The 17,346-nt window shown below is 37.6% G+C and overlaps 1 protein-coding gene across 2 annotated transcripts in view; it reads left to right on the plus strand.

Moving 5' to 3' along the window:
* Positions 1-17,346, plus strand: part of MGAT5 (alpha-1,6-mannosylglycoprotein 6-beta-N-acetylglucosaminyltransferase) — a 133,928-nt gene that overhangs the window by 42,747 nt on the left and 73,835 nt on the right. For both annotated transcript variants that reach the window (XM_075757178.1, XM_075757179.1), the window contains 2 exons: positions 7,769-8,157; positions 10,325-10,492. In XM_075757178.1, coding sequence (XP_075613293.1) covers positions 7,920-8,157; positions 10,325-10,492 — 406 coding nt within the window. In that variant the 5' untranslated portion in view covers positions 7,769-7,919. The remainder of the gene's footprint in view (positions 1-7,768; positions 8,158-10,324; positions 10,493-17,346) is intronic.

The raw sequence follows: 17,346 nt of genomic DNA on the forward strand, positions 1-17,346 counted from the left end.
AATAAATAAAAAAGCCCAACTATTTCCTAATCTCTTGATCAGCTGCTGACATCCCAAAATGTTCTTTTGCAGTGAGAAAATGCTATTTTGGGCATCTTGTTTTAATGCAGCAACAAGATGAAGGGTATTAATATACCCTGTACTTTGCCTGTAAATAGCTGTAAAAATGTATATTTCTTTTGTTTGTTCAAGGTCAGGAATATTTCTGGTTTTCTGAAGGGCAGGGAAGTCCTATTCCTAGTCCTAAAATTAATTCAGATTTTTGATCTCTAAGCACTTTATTAAAAGAAGATCAGGTTAGTTTGTGATTACGGCTTTAAATGCTTTGCCTGGAGTGTTTTTAATCGATACACAGTATTTGAACCACTAGAATTTCAATCCGTATGGATTTTCCTGTAATCCTTTTTCCTTTGTCTTCTATGTAAACCTTCTCCCTTTTTTATTCTTTCCTCCCTGAAATATCAGGGTAAGCAAACTACAGGAAAGGAAGAACATCTAATGGTTTAGTTTCTGTAGGACTACACTACAGAAAATTATGTGCTAGGTAGAAAACTGGAAACATTTCAGAGTGCTCTGTGAAACCAAAGACCCACATGGGGAAATTATGGTGGGGTTGCCACCCTAACTGTTTTTAAGTGGAGAAATTTATTTTTGAAAGTGAAGGCAAGCTGCTTGCTCAAGATGAAAATTTACTTGTTTTTATGGCATCTTATCAAAGATTTTTTTTCTCCCTCAACTTTCATCCCACCACCTCCTGCCAAATTCTACTACATGCACATGCGTAAAAGCAAATATGCTCCCCCAACCTAAAAAAACCCCAACAATCCAAACCCAGTGTATTTATACTCACTCTCCCTCAGTCCATCTGTCCTGTTTCTACTGTTGTGACCCAATGTTCTGCTTTTCTCACTTCATGGGTTTGCATCCCAAATTGCCACTTCAGGCACAGTACGTAGTGCCATATCAGCTATAGATAGGTGGTGAGAGAGAAGACATAGTGACATCTGTCAGCTAGAAGAAAGGAATGGGTTGGCAGAAGCATTGCTGAAAATAAAGTTGAGCAGCAGAAAGAAGAGCAAAACCAAGACTCTGTAATTCAGCTAAGGAATTTTTATTTTATATACTGAGGAACTTAAATTATAAAATGTGCAGTTAGAAAAAGCGTGTATAAACACGTTACCAGATGAGTCTGCTATAGTTGCATGATTTTTCAGCTACCTCTTCTTCCTGAGGTGCTGGGAATGGAGGCTGCCTTAGAGGTATGTAGGGGATGTGTAAACCTTCAACCGGTTGGAAGCCTCACCTAGACACTTGCAGGTGTAGGTTAATATTATTGGCTTTGCTAGCATGTTTCTGCTCCTTCCAGAACATGCTGTCATGAATCTTATATTTTATAGGACTGATCACAACTGAATGATGAAAGTTTATTTTAAGATTAACAAAAATATTCTGAGGTGCCTTAAGATTTATGACTTGAACTATTGAAATAAATCGTTTACTGATTCGTTGTTGAAATCAGTGGAGTCTTCCAGCCTTAGTTATGAACTAACTCTGATCTGATCATATTTTCCTTCTCTTCATAAGATTAACCACCAGGTTGGTGTTTTGGCTTAATGTGTGCTGTTTAGTTCTCTTCTGAAATCTTGTAAAATGTTATATTACTGAATCTATCTCTTGGAAGAAAAAAAAGAGCAGCTAATGCAAGTTCTCAAAGGGTTGCAAGGCTGTCGTTTTCTTCCTTTGTTGCTGTGACCCAGCCAGGCTAGGAGGGCAGGTTACAGCCCTTCCTGCCTGAAGCAGGCGTGGAGTCAGCCTCTGACTGTCCTACTGTCTGCCCTCCACTTTTGTGTTAGGCATGGTCAGGGACTAAATGGCAGCTAAACTGCTTCTGAACTCTCAGTGTACAACTGAGGGCTCTGGGTTTTCTTTAGATGTGTGGATGGTTTTATGTTGATAGAACGTATTCCCTAAGTTTATTGGTTATTTAATTGCCATGTTGGTACTGGAGTCAAAATGTACAAAGATACTCGATATGGTATGAGCAAACGTTGTGTCGAAATGCAAGTATTCTTATCAGAAATCAGGCTTCTTTTTTCTTCTCTGATCTAGTTTATTCTTATCTTCTACCAACACAGCATATGACTGTTTTTTGATTTCATGTGACTGTATTAAGTAGTAACCTGTAGCTTATCCTGCTGTTAATGCTGTATTTTGAAAGAAGGAAAGATAGATTCAGCCTCCAAAAAGACTAAAGAAAGCCAACATCTTGCAAGAAGTAAAATAGGGGGGGGCAGGGTGTCTTCAGCATGGATTGCACTATTTCATAACACAGATTGTCCAGCTGGGGTGGGACATCTGAGATATTCCCTCAGGAATAAAGAACTGCAGCACGAGGAAATCCATGAATTTGCATTTAGTTGGGGTATAGTTATAGTGCACATCTGTTTAGGCGATGCAGCTGCAGTAGGAGACAGTGGTTAACATCAGCCTGGAATTCTAGTTTATATATATGTTGAAGCATGTCTGGTTTAAACTATTAAAACCTAGCAGTCCCAGTTGGACTCATTACTCCTAGAAAGGAGGTTTTAGAGGATTGCCTATCCCTTTTAAGATGCATTACATCAGCTTCTGCATGAAGCATGACTCCTGGCATCCCTTAGCAGAGAAGTGCTGGGATATGGCAGGTGTTTTCACTCACTACTGTGTTTTCTGGCTGTAGCTCTGGTGTGTTGGCAGCCCACTGGATTGACACTTGAATTACCGTTAGTTTTGAGGTTAACACACCCTTCATAAGAATAGAGGAAATTCACATCTTGATGTTTGTCCTTTGTTGGTCTGTAACAAGTTGTTCTACAGGGAGACAACCAAAGAGTTGCAAAAGAAGTGCAGTGTGCCCTCTTCAGAAAACAATCTGGAAAATACATCAGTGTTTGCATTAGGGTCCTGATGCCTGGGTTTTTAAGAGCACCTATTTGAGCTGTTTATGATACAGTAACAAATTGTAGGGGGTCAGGCATGGTGGCATGATGTTGCAACTGAATACATGTTGTTTGTGTATATATATGTAAGAAGAGAATGAGAGATTGCTGTGACTGAAAGCTTAGAAGGCTGATAAAACAGTTTTAAAACAGCTTTAAACTTTATAACAAAACTTCACTAGATGGATATTTGGTAACAATATGCATTGCTAATAGCTAGTTCTTACTCATTCCTAGTCATTACCATTGCATATTCAAAGCAATTAGTCTGTAACAATCTCATTTTAAATTAATTGTGAGCACACAGTACCACAGATCTGGTGCCATGTATTTAGCACTGATAGCTATGGTCCTTGATGGCAAGATATTTGAGGTTGTCGTGGGTGCTTTTTCTCGTTGTTTAGCAGTTTTATTCCTCCTTATCAGCTTTTGCTGCTGTTGAAAGAAAAGCAGGTTGTTTTGGTTTTTTTTTTCCCCAAATCTGAAGGTTGCAGTGACTCAGTGACTAATAATTGACCATGACTGAGTTGCTTACAGTCCTGGGGCCTCTGCTTTCAACCTGTGCCTGTGTTTTCAAGGCCTTTGTTGTTCTCTTATATCTAACCTGCATACCATGACAAGAGACACCTGGAACCCTGCTCTAGCTCACACAAGTTCTCCTAATAATTTCACAAGCATAAGAGGCCAGAATTTGGGCCTTGCATGTTTGGCATAAGAACACAGTTGGCATAGGGCCCAAGGCCTGTTCCTAGCAGTGGCAATACTATTTTTAATGAGCCACTTGGTACAAATAAGCATATATATTGTTTACTAGTCATGCTGTATAAGTTTGCTTATGTTTGAGTTCATAACAAGCTAATAACTAAATACTACTCAATCTGCTGCTACTTTTACGGGTGCAACTGTAGAGCTAATGATGAACAGTGCATTCAACTGATAGTCAGGGTTCAACTGTTCATCCTGAGGATAGTGTTGTTCCAAGGTTACCAAGGTACAGATTGGACAGAGAGCATCAAGCTTTGTATATGTACATACTTACAAAGAGACTTTGCTTAATCTCCTGTAGATGATTAATTCTCCTTTTTAAAAAGTGAAGAGGAATACATGGAAATGTCACCAAAATCTGTTCACATGAAGATTAACTGTTTGTAGTCTATTTTAAGCATTTAAAAAAAAAAAGAAACAAAACCCAGAAACCTGCTGAGAAATGTGTTGTTTGCATCCCTGACGTACAGATCACTTTAGCATTGGAATACTTTCCTGATATGATTCTAAATAGTGGGAGGGTTTTGTTTTTTGGTTTTTTTGGTGATGACATAAGCATAGTAATGTTATTCTCTAACTAGTGAGTTGACCAGCTGTTGAGCAGGATTTTATTAAATGTAGACCAGAAAAAATGTGTTTTTAATGAAGCTTTTTGAAATACTAAAAGTACTAAGACTACTAAAAGTCTCACGCCCATGGAAATGGGTGTAAGGTTAGCCCTTTTCCAAAGAAATATGCTAATAATTTTTGTTAAGGGTAGAGGCAGTTCTGGTTTAAATTGTGGTATGTTTATCACAAAGAGTGTAACTGGTCTGTTTAAAAAACAAAAACAAACAATGCAAACCAAACCACCAATGTATTGGTTCAGTTGTGGTGAGATTTTGGCTGTTTAGAGTTGAATTTAAGGAAGAACATAACAAAGCTGTTCTTCATTAAAGGTTTTCTTGCCTTGTATATCTTTTCACTTTCACCCTGTTTTTCACACTTGGCTTTTAGTTTTGGTACATTAACTACTCTCAGTACATCAGTAGGAATTATCTTCTAAACAGTTGCACAAACAACTTCACAACTATGACATACTCAGTTTCCAGAGGGGTGCTGGAATTGTTTCAAGAGTTGTCTTAGAGTGAGACCACTTCCTTGCAAAGCTTTGCAAAAAACCGAAAAAAGCCTGTTATTCTTTAGAGGCACATACAAATATGTGTTTCCATATCGTCTTTAGATATGACTCCCATTGTGCATTTTGGAGACTAGACTAGGAAAAGGCCTTAATAGTTAACGACATCAGTTCCTTTGAGAACATTTATAAGGCAAGAGGGAGAATAAGGGAAGTACTCTACCACCTGAAGGTTGAGAATGGCTTACTTGGTATGGGCAGAAAGATAACTAGTCAGCAGGCACTATCAAAGTCTATGAGTGATTACAATAGACAAATATGTGTTTGTTGCTTCTCTCCCTTCAATTATCAATTTCCTCAGAGAAACCACAGAGATGTTTCTGTGCTACTGTCTTCATGCATTCCACATAACCACTTGATACCTTCTGACCACTGTCCACTTAGATACAAAATAATGAGTCATTATAGGTATGTAGTTATAATTAACAGTGGAATAGTTGTGTTGCAGTCCTTGACATCTGTCAAATCTAGGAATAAATGCATACTGAAGTCAATGCAGGTGTGCATCCGGCCGTGGAAGCGGTGGGAAGCAGAAAGATTCTGTGCACTTTACAAACCTCCATGGCCACCAGCAGTGCTGTAAAGTCAAGTACGTGTTGTTGGGCATTCATGAAGTTGCTAGCCACTGGAATTCTTAAATGGCAGTTAAATAGTGGAGGCCATTATTCCATCTGTCTGTGAATTTTTATCTTTTCTTATGGCAAAACTTTGATACTTGTTGTCTACCTTCTTACAGTTTTTTAGTAGATTTAAGGCTTTTTTCTGTTGATAGAGTAGAAAAGTCAACAGCTGTAAATTAATCATTCTCATAAGTTAGACATACACTGTTTTTTGTAATCGTCCTTGTTTCTGTTCCAGAACTTTAAAAACAGCAATAAAAAATGCAAGTATTTCACAGTCTTTTTTTTTTTTTAATTATAATTATGTTACGTGGGGTTTTTTCCTAAACAACTAGTCATAAAAAATCGTTAGCACTTGTCTGTTAAAACATGGTGGTGATACGTTTACTTTCTTATTCAGTATTTTCCACTTCACAAACAACTGATAATTGGGGAAGAAATATTGAGTGTTGTAACCACAGATCTTGTTGCTATTGAGGATGCTGTCAATTCTTACTTGAAATTAATTCACTGAGGGAGTTAATCTTGACTATTTCAGATTTCTTTTTAAAGTTGTGATGTTGTTTTAAATTATGGAATTTTCTATATTTTATGACACTAGATATTGCAGGAGAATAGTAAAACATTCAGTTTATAATGAAATAACAATACTTTTTAGTCAGCTCAAGAGTGTCCCAAGGCTATAGTTACATAAACTGAAAGAAGTGAAACTTCCCTCTGCCATTTCTTGGAAAATTAACTTAAGTTTATGGAGAGCAGCATTAAACAGAATCTTTCATTTTCTCTGTTGAGACCATTCATTTTCTTTATTGAGATATTTTAAGTGTGGAAAAAGTCAACTTGAGGGCTTTATAATCTTTTTTACTGTATTTGCAATTCATTTTTCTGCACCGTTCCTCCTTAAGCAAAAGATGGCTATAAATTGTTATTTTAGCAAGGTAAATGCATTGTACAGTTGCTGCCTTGTCTGCTTTTAGTTCACTATGTAATGCACATTCAATTCTACAATCAATAATGCTAAATGCAGACACAAGCCATCTTGGAAGATAAGTGATCCAAAGGTATTTCTGCCCCTCTGCAGAACTGCTGCTTCAACTGAAAGCAGAAGATCTAAAGGGAATTTTAACAAACAGGGAGCACTGCTAGCAGGCATCTGTGTAATTATCCTATTAAAACAGAGTAGCATCTGCATTATCTGTGGAAGTGCAGAATGGAAGGGAACATTATGTTCTCTAATCCTGTCTGGGAGCATTATGAAGTTAAAAGGATAACATTTTACCAAATCTATGTTTTAACATGATAGGTTACACTTAATTACCTTTTAATTACCTTTCTTCTTGTTGGGTTTTATGCTAAGGACCCTGCCTCTAGCCCTCATCACAGAGCTTTTCTTGCCTTTGGATTGTTTTTGCCAGGTCTTATCTTTGAGTTTACCATGAAAAGATGGTCCTACTGTGTCTTAAAGGCCGTTACTACAATTCTCTTTCCCTAGTGTGTTAAAAGCTCCATGAATATTATGTTTAGATATAAAAGACCTGTTATAGCATTCAGAAGTATGTGTTTAGAATGTAGTTGCAAAGAGCAAACTTTGTTTTATGAATAAGGAGTAACTGTATGGCAGAGGCCACACAGGAGTAAGAGGAGATTATTCCAGCTTTCTGACTGCTTGCAGTGTAAGCCAGGAGAGTGTATTGGCTTAAATAACGTAGATTTCTTTTTTCCTCTTTACCCCTGAGGGAGTCTGATTTCCTGATCACCTATCTAGCCATATGCCGTAGCTCTTGCCAGGAACTCCGAGCAGTGTCCCTGCCAGCTAAAATTACTTGTTTTCTGAGAACTGAATTATGTTGAGAATTGTCTTAAATTGCTGCACTGGCAACATCACAAAGTTTTGTGTGTACTCACACAAAAAAATATGTAAAAGCAGCCTTACCTTGAAATTCAGCTTAGAATCCGCTTCAAGCATTGAATTTGATCCAGATACTGAGAGGTGTTCTACACCTGCTCAGGCGCATCACTCCCTCTTTGTTCCCTTTGCAGTGCTTTTCTCAGCTTCTTTGTGCTCTGGCTAGTACACTACAATGTTGATACATACAAATTAAACATTTACAAAGAAAGCATATTGTCTACTCCTGTTCTGTACCAGTTAGAGCAAAGACCTAGGATGGCTAGTAAAAACTTTTAGTATATTGTGGTAACTATGCTTCTTTTCCTTTCTCTTGCAACAGGATGGAACTGAAAAACGGATATACGTTGACTAAGGAGCTGGAATAAGACTGAGTCCTGCTCTGTGATATTTATGTACCTGGACCATGAACTTGCTGTTTGGCTTCATGCTTTAGGAACTTTTGTAGTAACTGTGTGAAGTTGTTGGGAATCATGGCATTCTCTCCATGGAAGCTGTCCTCTCAGAAACTCGGCTTTTTTCTGGTGACTTTTGGTTTCATTTGGGGAATGATGCTTCTGCATTTTACTATTCAGCAGCAAACGCAACACGAAAGCAGTTCAGTCCTGCGTGAGCAAATTTTGGATCTCAGCAAAAGATACATCAAAGCATTAGCCGAAGAAAATAAAAATGTGGTTGATGGGCCTTATGTTGGGACAGTGACAGCATACGGTAAGTGTGTGCTCTAGATTACAGGATAATCTGATTAAGGTTTTTTCTAAGTTGTCCAAACATTTTACTTCATAATGCTGCTCACTTGACAATACTTTGCACTGTGGATTTATGCACAGATGGAGAAAAAATTCTTCACTTTTAAGTATGAAATGGGACAAATTTTATTTTTCCAGTCACTTGAAAATGAAGTTGTCTGCTAATTTTACTACATCTGTCTAGTAGCTATATCTAGTATGCCTCAGGTTGTTAGAACTTCATTTTAAAAAACCCCAACTTCTGTGCTGTGTTTTTGAGAAACTTGGGAGGCTTTTCAGTTTGTGTGTCAGTGATCTAAGAAATTCATTGTGAAAAACTTCCATACTGATAGAGACCTGCTATGTTTATTTCTTTTTCTTTCCCACTTCACTTCTTTGTTCAGTCAATTTATTTAAGGTTTAAGTTTATTTATCTGGCATAAGCTTAAATTAAGCTTAAAGATATCATATTTGCCTCAGGGTAGAGAACACTTTTTGTGAGTTTCACTACTTTGTTCAGCAGTAAGTTTTAATGCTTACTCTCTTCTATATTGTACAACATCAGAGTTAAATTTGTATGCATGTGTGAGACAAAGCATGCAGAAAAGAACAAAGCATATTACCAGAAAATATTACAAAAATAAAAATACAATCCAATTTCAGGTTGGATGTGGCCTCCTTTCAGTCTGGTACGATCACATCATATGCCTTACTTGTTTAGTGTTTTCTAAACTTTCTTTCTTTCCTACTTACCTATGCGTTTTCAGGCTATCTAGAACGTTAATGGCTAATTAGTCATCTAAATTTATTTCCTTTTATAGTTGCTGTAATATTCAGCTCTGAAGAAATTGGATAGATGTTTTTTGTAAGCTTAGACAAAGAATGAAGACTAGGATACAACAGATAACAGCTGCACCTTTTTCTGTGGTGTTATCTTAACACTCTTTACTTTTTGGTGCAGATAATGAAAATATCCTGCTGGGAGGTTCTCTCCATGTCTTGCTTCTGTTACATTTTTCCTCTAAAAAAAGAATTTTTCAGTTTGTGTGAAGGTACTTGCCTGTAAGCCTGAGATTATCATCCCAAACATAGCTAACAATTATATTCCTTTGTTGCTTAAATAACAAGCAGGCCTTATTCTGTAACTTCCACTGATCTGCGATTGCATGTTGAACTATACTGGTACTGTTATCTTATAAAGCAACACAAGTTAAACAGTGTGGTACTAGAATAATATTTAGATTGAAGTCCTCCAGGCAAGTAGAGGTCCCTAGAGAACTGTGTGCGTTGGCTTAAAACAAAACCCTATCTGCTATATAGCCATCATCAGTGTCCCATTATCTTGTAAGGGTGCTTGATGGTACGTGAATTGAGGAAGAAAAAAAAACAACAGAAAACCCCAAACAATATGTCTGCAGTAACTGAAGGGTAACAGCATTAATATGTGCCCTAGCTAGGTCTGAGGGTACAGGACATCCTTAAGCTAAGTTCCCCCTGCAGCTTGCTGCCTGTGACATTCATTTCCTGTTCCAAATCCCGCTGAGGAATAAGTTGACTTGCTGTCAAACAGTGGTCAAGTTCCCTAGGAGAAGTTAAACTGCATTTGAAAGAGGGTGTTATGTGTATATGAACTTAACATTTTTGTTGCCAGTGCAGAACCTGGTTGTGGTGGTGGAGATGCAGGAGAAGGTTTTTGTACTGGCTCAAAGCTATCCCTTTTGGGAAGGCGATTTTTGTTTCTGGGTGACTGAGCATCTAAGACTATTCCTCTCATAGTGCTTGAGTATGGATTTATGTTTGGATTTGTTATTATTTAAGCAGCTTCTTATTACTTGAGCTATTACAAAGCATGTATTTTTTTTGTTTCCATGTGTGTACCCATAAAGGCGCACACTTCACCTTGAATATAGGGCATGTATATGAGTTGCAGTGTGCTTTATAAAATACACAGGAAGACAAGTTCCACGTCCAGGGAAGCTTCTATCAGAGGCTGAACAAAGTAGGGAACGTTAGTGCATGGAACTGCTAATGGCAAAGATTTTGCACTGAGAAAGTTTCTATATATATATACTCAACTCCTTATATCTCTTTTTTTATTCTGTCTGACAGCGTGCATTGCATTATTAAACAATTTAACTTTTCATTTGTAGATTTGAAGAAGACACTTGCTGTCTTGTTGGATAATATCTTGCAGCGCATTGGGAAGCTAGAGTCCAAGGTGGAAAATCTTGTACTTAATGGAACAGGAGCAAATTCTACCAACAATACAGCCACTCCTGCTCCCAGTTTAGGAGCAGTTGAAAAGCTTAATGTAGCAGGTGGGTATTGCAATTATTTAAAATATTTATGGGCTGTTTAATCCATATTTTTCTCTCTTGGCCATAACATAATTTTTCAGTGTTAGATATTTGAATGTCTTAGAAAACAAAATTCAATGTCTAGCCTGTATCAATGGCAATCTTAAGTCCAGTAGTCTTTTACAAACTCAGAGGAAGACTTTCTTCTGTGGTAACTCAAACACGTTGAAGAAAATCAAATTCTCTGCCAAAGGGGAGTAGTCTACCATGTTCATAGTAAATGCTTTGTACTTTAAATGGCTGTACTTTAGAACAATGAAACTGGGCAGATGTTTTCTCTCGAAGCCTAGTTACTTGGGTTGGTATGAATCTGCTCTGCATTTCTACCATATGCACTTTATTGGTTATTAACTGAATGAAAATATTTATTATGTTTGCTACTGGTCATGATTTCAAAATGTCCTTCCCTACTCTCCTTAATAGCTCTTATGATTTGACACACAGAGATGACCTGCCTGGTACCTTCAGCTTAAATGAATTCATGTTTTAAAATGCCATTTGAAGTCATTAATTTTATCTTCAGTGAATGGACTATTTGCTACCCGTACAACTCTTCTCAAAGCATTTGAGTCATCGCATGGTGGTAGAATGCTTTGCTGGCCCCTTCATCTGTACATCTTGGTTCTTTTACTGTTCCCAGCTGTGAATGTGGTTGGTACACTGAATAAATCTTGTTGTTTATACTGCCTGGTCTATTGTCCTGCATTTTGCTCTGCCACCAAGTCTGAATGGGTACTGGCTGTCCTGACCCATAGGAAGGTCCTCAGTCTGCCCTGCTAATAGTGATCTTTGCAGTCCCAAAAAGGGAGCAGAGCAGAAGAGTTAGGGAAACTTGGTACATAGGTTGATAGCTGTGCTCCCAAGTCTTGCCTGTGCTTGGCTTTCCTGAAAAAAATAAATACTACTTCTGTTGAGAGGGTGTTAGCCTTTTAAATTTGTCTAAAGAGGGAAGCAGATGCTCCCTTTGGTAGGGTAATGCCAGTGAAAGGGAGTCCAGGAGAGCAGGTATAAAAGTGAGTACCTGATTACAGTATACTAGCAGAGTTGCTGTCTCAGCTGCTCTGTCCTAAACTGCATTTGTCTGTACCAGGACATGAAGGGCGTATTATGTCTAGGTGAGACAGACCTTTGTGTCTCTCTTGCCACGTAGTAAAAATAGGCTATCGGCATTTACAACAACCCTTCGCACGTGTGGTTCACTACTGCTTGCCTTGTGGTAATTTCCGCCCCCCCATCCCCCACTCTCTTGCCTTGGTTAGACTGAAGAGTTATAGCACCTACAGACTACTAGTAGGGCGAGCCATGTTGCTACCACAAGGAATGCAACACAAGGTCTTTGTTGGAAGATCTTCTGCTTTGATGGAAAGTGAGCTAGTACAGTATTGTTATAGTTTCTGGGCTATATATAAAATGAAAAATATCCCTGTATATTTTATTTTTGTAGCTGGACAAAAGAGAGACTTGATGCTGTTATTTCAACAGATTTGCAGATAATTGGAAGAAGCATACTCATGTTGTTGCTTATACATTTATAGGCAAAGGATCATTGTTCTTATCTGACTAGGAAATGTCTCTCATCAGTTCTTAGGGTGAATTGAATTTTGTTTGTTATTCTTGGAGTTTGCTAGATTCACAATTTTAGTACTCACAAGCAACGTTGAAAGGAGCTTGGTAGGAGTTTTCAGTTTGCTGTGTTTACATAGCTTTTTGCTGCCTCAGGCTTGCACCGTGGCAAAGAACACTATTTGTCTTATTAGAGCTTCATTTTTTTTTACCTTTGACTGTTGGTACACTAAGTTTAAATTATCTGAAGCAATTATATTAAACAACAACAACAGAAGAACCTTTAGGAAACAGTTTCTTAAGGTTTGATTAATGTATTGTTCTGGTGACTGGATAATGTTACTGTTCAGGTATCTCCAGGCCAGATAATACCAGTGGGCAGAATAGAGCTTGAAGCTAATCCCTCTGTTAAAGTACCTACTGTTCACCTATGTGAAGTAATCAGTGGAAATTCATCTGATCAGAGGCAGCCAAATGGAAATGAAAAACTCGTTTCTACTGTCTTCATAGCGCTTTCCTGACAGTAGCAAACCCTGGAAGCCATATTACTCCAGTAAAATCATAATATAAATATCTTCTCTGTTAGGAAGGAATTGTTCAGAAAATAAGCTAGACGAGTAAATGTTGTGATTACAATACCAGCTACAGTGCTGGTTTTGTCTGTAATATTTTAACAGCATCCTTTTTTATTGTGCTAGAGCAATTGAGATAATCTGAAAATTGTTGTAAAGGCGGCATTTTGTTACCCAACAGTTTGTCATTTCACTGGAGCCGAAACATGTATGTATACAAATACACGTGATATTTCCATTGTCATCTTTTATAATGGCTTATTCAGCTGTTACTATATGAAGTGATCACAGAAAGCAAACTTGTTGGGATTACTGTTTCTCTCTTTATCAGCTGTAATATTTTAATGCTGGCTTTAGACAAATTCATGTTAGCTATTTTTAGTAATTTCACTCTTTCTATCTGGACAACCATAGTATTTATGGATCATCCTAACAACATTATGTTTAATATTTTTAGTAATTTTTTTTAAAGACTACTTGAGTTGGGTTTTTTTGCAAATCTTTTTTTGCCTCCGAGTTGCTGCTTAAAACTCTAAAGTAAATGAAGCATTTTATAGCCTCATTCATCAGTGCAACAGTGCAGTGTCATTAGCAGACTTTCCTAGAAGAGTCCTGCTTCCTGTAGAGCTACTTCATGCAGTTATTATTTTTGGATTGAGTTGTAACAGAACACTGAGACCGGCTTCTATAATCTGTATAACAATGTTCTTTTACCTATGAAAAGCCTTTCTGAAATAAATGAAGCTTCATGCAGGCTTAAGCTGCGCTGTAGCTTCTATTGACACTGCTTATAAACCTTGGTGATAAATAGTGGAGTCGCTAATCATCCCGAAATCTGTCTTTTGTCCTCACTGACCTTGTGTAAAGTTTACAGTGTGTTGTATATTACCTCAGTAGATGTAAGTGATAAAATAAGACATAATAGAGTGACAGGAAGGTGATTATACTGTAAATGTTTGTCTGCATTGCTGATTGTGACTGGACACAAACTCAAGAGCAAAACATAATATTTTTCTTATAATTTAAAACTGACTACCATGGCAGGCTAGACTTGTCAATCTGAATGTGCTATGACCTTCTCTTCATTGTGTATTTTAAGTATTAGTAACACTTCCACATAAAAAAAATAGTGTTCATTTATCTGCAAACTGGGAGGAACAGAGATTATGATGATTAGTCAACATTTCTCCTCCCAAAGCCTCTCTGCAAGTGCAATTTTCTTTTAATAAGTACATTGCTGTATTCAGCAAACAGTGCCAAGAACAGTATCCATACGCTACAGATAGAAGATCATGATAAGGCAAGAACTGTGGTTTAGTTCCAGGGTCAAGTTACTGAAATCAGTCCAGGTTATGGTTTTATCTGACTTCAATAAACACAACTAGTATGTGGCTATGACTCAGATTTATGTATTGCAAAGTTGTTTTCTGTGAGATTAAGCACACTGGCAATTGGACCAGATACGGATTTAAAAAAAAAATAAAAATTCCACTCCTGTCCACCTTTTTTGTATAGACAACTAGAATAATAGTATAAAAAAGGAATATTTATAGTATTAGAATGTATGGATGTTTTCTTCAGTTCATATATACATTGTTTTTAGCTTAGCTCAGATATGAGTTTGCATGTGACTATGTAAGTAATCCAGCTAACAGTGAAGGGAATGTATGTTGAGAAATGCTTGTCAGTTGCAAAGTGGTTGAACAATCAGTTTGTTTAAAATGCTGAAGTTTCTCAATGAACTGAGGTCAGAGGGTATTTAACTTTTTCCCAGTATACATCTTAATGGCAAAATGTCTATTGGTCCGGGAAAGTTTTTACTTATAATTAGTAAATTTTTCTTTCAACACGCCACATTTGAGCTAGAACCGCCTTCAGTTACCACAGTCTCTTGATGTTGCAACACAGAATCTATCATCCTTCTTTCTAATGAATGAAAAACCCCAACCTTCTATGTACTTGTTGATTTTTTTAATACTCTTTTGGGGACATAGATATCCAGACTTTGAGAGTGGTCACTGCAGCTGCCTGGGCAAATACATTTGAGTAGCTCATGTTCCCCCGAGGAACAGATCTGCTCTGTGCTAGTGGGCAGCAGTTGCCTGTAACTCGATGACAGTGCTAATACGGGAATACACAGCCTTTGCAGCCTTGCAGGTGTAAAAGCAGATGAAAATTTTTTTCTGAACCATACGGATAAGACCTAAGAATAATAATGAGTGTTGTAGCTCCTTTTAAAATAACCGTAACTACTGTTTGTAGTCAGGATGTTATTTGAAGGGCTATCAACTGTCTTCTAAAGCTTCTATCAGCAACTTCTGTAGGTTTTTCTAGTGAATAAATGATAGCACCAGTAGCAGAAAGAATGAATAGCAGTTTCTTGAGGAAGAGAAAAAACATTAGGGAAATACCTGACTATCAGAGGTTGCCCCCCCACCCCTAAAAACAGTGTTCAACAAAACAGAATGTAGTCTGACCATGGAAGATGTTAAGTAATATGAGCTGTAATGTCTGGGGAGGTCCAGATAAGCGTTGGACTGGGAGGTGTTATAACCTGGAGTATTATGCTAAGATAATCCATTATAAATTGCTTAACAAAGGAATGAGCAATACCCTCTCCAAAAGACCCTGTCAGCGAAGGAAAAAGAAGGCACTGGCATGGGAAATAATCAAACTGTTCAGCAGTTTGGAAAAGATATCTATCTATGTTTTAGGTTTATTAATACATACAGAAGTTGAACAATCTCTGGCCAAACAGTAGCCATCATGGCTATTTATGCCTTGTAGCAGCCTAATAGAAATGTTTGTGGCTTTGTAAAAGCAGTTTGATCAATTTTTAGCCTGTGCTTTCACCACTGTAGCCTGAACAAGCAATTTATGTGATAGGTGTTACTTGGTACGTAGTCCATGACTTTTTCAGGAGAGTAGCCTCTTCATTACCATACTGAAACCTGAGAGATGTTGATATTTGGAGATTACCTAGCGTAAGTAAAATATATTCTTTGACCAAGATTTATAATTGTACTTTGGGCAGACGTGCAGACATCTTAAGAATATGACTCAATATTTAAAATGTAGGGGTTGTTTGGAAATACAGTTAATTCGTCACTTTACAAAGGTCTCTTCATCAGTTATGCTCCTTATTTGATGAGACATGGAGAAAAGTGGCACTTTTTTGCCTTTTTTTCTTTTTTCTTCCCAAAATTGTTGCACCTCTGCCTGTCAATCATGGTATAGAACTGAGGCAGCAGTGGTGAAATCTGCAACGGAAAATATCGCTCTGTGATGGCGTGTAGAGTTTTTGGCAGAAAAAAGGATCTGAAGAAAATCCATCTGGATTATGCTCGTTTATAATAAGAAGGTGATAACAGTTGGTAGGAGGAAATGTTGAGGATTTAGCAAGGAGTGTAACTCAGCTGTCTCTGAAGTGGGTGAAGTCAAACTTTTACTTGATTCATTTTTGAGTTCCCATTTAGAGACCAGAAATCTCTCTCTTCAGACTCTCGGACAGCTAGCATTGTTGATTTCGTATGTAAACTGTACTGTGTATTCATATCCTTAGTGTGTTTAGGTTTAATGTTTGTAGTGTGGTACTACACCTGGTTTCTTCCTCTGAAGTTAGTTTTGCAGAATTCTTTCATTGAGAGAAGCTCGAAAACAAAACAGCTTCTTTTCTCTTTTGGGTTGTGTGAAAGGTTAATAGAGCATTTTGGTATCACGAGTGTCTTTAATCCTAATCCCAAAGGACCTGAGGATGGGACCTCTACTAGAGGGTGAGGCTGCATACATTATGGTAAAAAGCAAAGCTGTGGAGCACCTTGGGTAGCTTGAGTGGGAGGTTAGGTGTTACTCCCCCCCACCTTGAAATCCATGTGTTACATCATCATCATTCTTTCCTTTCTCTTCTTGCCTCCTGAAAACTGTTGAACAATCGAGTTGTTTTGGTACTGACAATTTTCAACTGCTTTTTCAGAACCTCCATTTCATTTCAGAAAGAGTGAATTGTTAATAAAGATGCTTATAAGGCTTCAGCTGATTGGTTTCAGAAGCAATAAAGTCCTCTTTCCAAGGACTTTATCCAAGTTGTATCTGAAAAGCTTTTAAGATATTTGGTAGCCATCCTTTCTGTATTTGCAGGAAGTACTATATTCCCATACACACAAAAAAGTATTAATCTGAACCTTTGGTGCCTAGCAGATAAGAGTTTTCATCAGCCTCTAAAACAAGAAGCTTTGAGCCATTACAGAAATAACACCCTTGTAAATCTTAAGTTGCTGATTTGGAGATGATTAAACGGAAATGGGGAAGTATGAAACTATGGCACATGTCTATATGGCTGCTTCTGTTGTAGCTTAATCCTTGGTTCCATGTGACAGGCACAAGAGTAGTTTGGTTTAGACAACTTGGCTTTTAACATTTGTGCTTTTCTAAGATAACCATGAAAGAAATCCTTGATTTTTGTGGGACAGTATTGCACTCAGCATATTTCATCAGATAGGGCAATCTGCTTGCACAAACATGATCAAAGAATCAGTCCTCTGTTTTCGTCATGTGATTTTTTTTTGGTAAGCAGGGGGTGTGGGGTTTGTGGGTTGTGGGTTGGCTTTAGTTTGGGCTTTGTTTTGGGGTTGGTTTGGGGTTTTTTTTTTCCCTAAATTGTGAACTCTTGCTGTGTTCTGG

This window comes from Balearica regulorum, chromosome 6 (genome assembly GCF_011004875.1).
Source record: "Balearica regulorum gibbericeps isolate bBalReg1 chromosome 6, bBalReg1.pri, whole genome shotgun sequence".
NCBI classification, from domain to species: Eukaryota; Metazoa; Chordata; class Aves; order Gruiformes; family Gruidae; genus Balearica; species Balearica regulorum.